The sequence below is a fragment of the Myotis lucifugus genome, unplaced genomic scaffold (genome assembly GCF_000147115.1).
Source record: "Myotis lucifugus unplaced genomic scaffold, Myoluc2.0 scaffold_53, whole genome shotgun sequence".
Taxonomy (NCBI): Eukaryota; Metazoa; Chordata; class Mammalia; order Chiroptera; family Vespertilionidae; genus Myotis; species Myotis lucifugus.
The window spans coordinates 5972239-5976519 of NW_005871101.1; the positions used below are offsets into that span (position 1 = coordinate 5972239).

General features: G+C 52.5%; 1 protein-coding gene across 1 annotated transcript; it reads left to right on the forward strand.

Moving 5' to 3' along the window:
- The first annotated feature begins 425 nt into the window (after window positions 1-425).
- On the forward strand, window positions 426-3373 carry SLITRK3 (SLIT and NTRK like family member 3). Its single transcript, XM_023753920.1, is given in 2 exon segments — window positions 426-2622; window positions 2625-3373. Coding segments are annotated over 2 exon segments (2946 nt in total).
- Window positions 3374-4281: the final 908 nt, after the last annotated feature.

Here is a 4281-nt window from a genome sequence, read left to right on the forward strand (position 1 = left end):
TACGAGTTCCAATCAGATCTATAACGGGCACCTCTGAGTCCAATGTGAGTTTTAACAGGCAAGCAGGTGTAATGGCCAAATTATTGCCATTATTACTGAATCTGCCTATATTTAAATGCATCACTTACCAGTCCCCTTACTGGCTATAAGTGACAATGAAGGCTTCTTTTGTATGACATACCCTTTACCAAGTATGGCTGGGTAACGTCATCACATGATACAATATTTCTGTTTCCTAAGTGTAAAATATAGGGCAAAGTAGGCATGTTGCTAGGTCCTTTTGAGTGTCAGTTCCACAACTGCGGAGGTTTTTACTTCACTCTTACTAAAAAGCCCCGATGTAGGAGTCAATTAGAACAGTGCGTATGACTAACAGCTAAAAATCTGCATCTTTATTTCTGTTGCAGTTCTGTAATCCACCACGAATGATGAAACCTTCCATAGCTGAGCTGGTTCACAGAGGGAAGATGCTGTGGATTATTCTTCTAAGCACAATCGCTCTGGGCTGGACGACCCCGATTCCCCTGATAGAGGACTCAGAGGAAATAGATGAGCCCTGTTTTGATCCATGCTACTGTGAAGTCAAAGAAAGCCTCTTTCACATACATTGTGACAGTAAAGGATTTACAAATATCAGCCAGATTACCGAGTTCTGGTCCAGACCTTTTAAACTATATCTGCAGAGGAATTCCATGAGGAAATTGTACACCAACAGTTTTCTTCATTTGAATAACGCTGTGTCCATTAACCTTGGGAACAATGCCTTGCAGGACATTCAAACAGGAGCTTTCAATGGTCTTAAGATTTTAAAGAGGCTGTATCTACATGAGAACAAACTCGACGTCTTCAGAAATGACACTTTTCTGGGCTTGGAGAGTCTCGAATATCTGCAAGCAGATTACAACGTCATTAAACGCATCGAGAGTGGTGCATTTCGGAACCTCAGCAAACTGAGAGTTCTGATTTTAAATGACAATCTCATCCCCATGCTGCCCACCAATTTATTTAAGGCTGTCTCCTTAACGCATTTGGACCTCCGTGGGAACAGGCTGAAGGTCCTTTTTTACCGAGGGATGCTCGACCACATCGGCAGGAGCCTGATGGAGCTCCAGCTGGAGGAAAATCCCTGGAACTGTACGTGCGAGATCGTGCAGCTGAAGAGCTGGCTGGAGCGCATCCCTTACACCGCCCTGGTGGGAGACATCACCTGTGAGACCCCCTTCCACTTCCACGGGAAGGACCTGCGAGAAATCCGGAAGTCAGAACTCTGTCCCTTGTTGTCCGACTCGGAGGTGGAGGCCAGTCTGGGGATTCCCCACCTGTCATCAAACAAGGAGCATGCATGGCCAACGAAGCCTTCCTCCATGCTGTCCTCTGTCCATTTTACTGCTTCTTCCGTTGAATACAAGTCCTCAAATAAGCAGCCCAAGCCCACCAAACAGCCCCGGACACCAAGGCCGCCCTCCACATCCCAAGCTTTCTATCCTGGTCCAAACCAACCTCCCATTGCTCCCTACCAGACCAGACCACCCATTCCTATTATCTGCCCTACTGGGTGTACCTGTAATTTGCACATCAATGACCTTGGCTTGACTGTCAACTGCAAAGAGCGAGGATTTAATAACATTTCTGAACTTCTTCCAAGGCCGCTGAACGCCAAGAAACTCTACCTGAGTAGCAATCTGATTCAGAAAATATACCGTTCCGATTTTTGGAATTTCTCGTCATTGGATCTCTTGCATCTGGGGAACAATCGTATTTCTTACGTCCAGGATGGGGCCTTCATCAACCTGCCCAACCTAAAGAGCCTCTTTCTCAATGGCAACGATATCGAGAAGCTGACACCGGGCATGTTCCGAGGCCTACAGAGTTTGCACTACTTGTACTTCGAGTTCAACGTCATCCGGGAGATCCAGCCTGCAGCCTTCAGCCTCATGCCCAACTTGAAGCTGCTATTCCTCAACAATAACTTGTTGAGGACTCTGCCCACGGATGCCTTTGCGGGCACATCCCTGGCGCGGCTCAACTTGAGGAAAAACTACTTCCTCTACCTTCCCGTGGCTGGTGTTCTGGAACACTTGAACGCCATCGTCCAGATAGACCTCAATGAGAACCCTTGGGACTGCACCTGTGACCTGGTCCCCTTCAAGCAGTGGATCGAAACCATCAGTTCCGTCAGTGTGGTGGGGGATGTGCTGTGCAGGAGCCCCGAGAACCTCACCCACCGGGACGTGCGCACCATTGAGCTGGAAGTGCTCTGTCCCGAGATGATGCACACGGCACCAGCCGGAGCCTCCCCGGCCCAGCCTGGGGAGCCCCACCTTCCCGGGGGGCCGACGAGTGCATCGCCCTATGAGTTCTCTCCCCCGGGGGGCCCGGTGCCGCTTTCTGTGTTGATCCTCAGCCTGCTGGTCCTGTTTTTCTCCGCCGTCTTCGTGGCTGCGGGCCTCTTTGCCTATGTGCTCCGCCGGCGGAGGAAGAAGCTGCCCTTTAGAAGCAAGAGGCAGGAGGGCGTGGACCTCACCGGGATCCAGATGCAATGCCACCGGCTTTTCGAGGACGGCGGGGGCGGGGGAGGTGGGAGCGGGGGCGGGGGCCGACCCCCTCTCTCCTCCCCAGAGAAGGCCCCCCGGTGGGCCACGTGTACGAGTACATCCCCCACCCCGTGACCCAGATGTGCAACAACCCCATCTACAAGCCTCGCGAGGAGGAGGAGGCAGCGGCGGCCGTGGCATCAGGGCAGGAGGCAGGGAGCACAGAACGCGGGGGTCCCGGGACACAGCCGCCCGCCATGGGCGAGGTGCTCCTGGGGAGCGAGCAGTTTGCCGAGCCCCCCAAGGAGAACCCCAGCAACTACCGGACCTTGCTGGAGAAGGAGAAGGAGTGGGCCCTGGCCGTGTCCAGCTCCCAGCTCAACACCATCGTGACGGGGAACCATCACCACCCGCACCCCCACCACCCAGCCGTCGGGGGGGTGTCGGGGGTCGTGGCGGGACCTGGGGCAGACTTGGCTGGGTTCCGCCACCACGAGAAGAATGGCGGGGTGGTGCTGTTCCCCCCCGGGGGAGGCTGCGGGGGAGGCAGTCTGCTCCTGGACCGGGAGAGGCCGCCGCCAGCCCCCTGCACGGTGGGCTTCGTGGACTGCCTCTACGGCACGGTGCCCAAGTTAAAGGAACTGCACGTCCACGCCCCTGGCATGCAATACCCAGACTTACAGCAGGATGCCAGGCTGAAAGAAACCCTTCTCTTCTCGGCTGGAAAGGGCTTCACAGACCACCAAACCCCCAAAAATGATTACCTCGAGTTAAGGGCCAAACTTCAAACCAAGCCGGATTACCTCGAAGTCCTGGAGAAGACAGCATATAGGTTCTAACAGAAAAAATACAAATAAATTACTACTTTTGGTTTTGTTTTTTGTTCCCAAAAGAAAAGGAAAATGAAAGAAATATATCCCCTGTTCCCTTTCCACGGTTCCCAATCAATCCATCCTCACAGACGTTCCTGCCCCGAACGGAACCCACACCGCATGGAAACTAGAAAATACAAGCTGTATGCGCTCCCCTCCCCGATGCAATGGGGAGGGAGGGCCATCCGGAGATCATTAATCAATGAAGTGCCTTCGCAGACTTTTGCCAGCAAATGTTATCATTATTTTTTTTATACTGAAACTTGAGACTTTGACTGTGCCATGTATAAGGTATATTGGGGATCGTTGTATTGATCCTAATGAAGTAAAATTCAATGTATCTTTTGATTTTCAGTAACCCCCCCCCAACTGAGTTCTGTTCAACAGGGAGCGGAGAAAACAAATTGACATCCGTGGCTCTCTTTCCCCTTCCCATCATGGCACAGATCCTGTACATGTATTACCAATGCAGTTTGCTGCATGCCTGGAAACTGCAAGCCGGGGAGGGAGGGGGCGGGTCTTGCTCGAATGTTCTCACCCACTCTTCTTTCTCTCCCACACATACTCACAGGCCAATCACCAAAGCCCTGCCCACGGGTCCCTAAAACCTGCCAACTGGCACCCTCTTGCTTCTGGTGCAGGTACACAGGCACGCACACACACACATACACACACACACACACACACACACACACACACCCAGATACCACTCCCATTCAAGTCAATGTAATTATTTCGGGTTTGATCCATTTGCCTCCTCTCCACAGCTCTACCTTCCCCTCAACCCTAGTGTATAGCTCACAACATCTTTCCTACCGCCCAGGGAAAGTCCTATTCTAGGCTGGATCCCAGGGCAGGGGAGGCCCGGTGGTTTC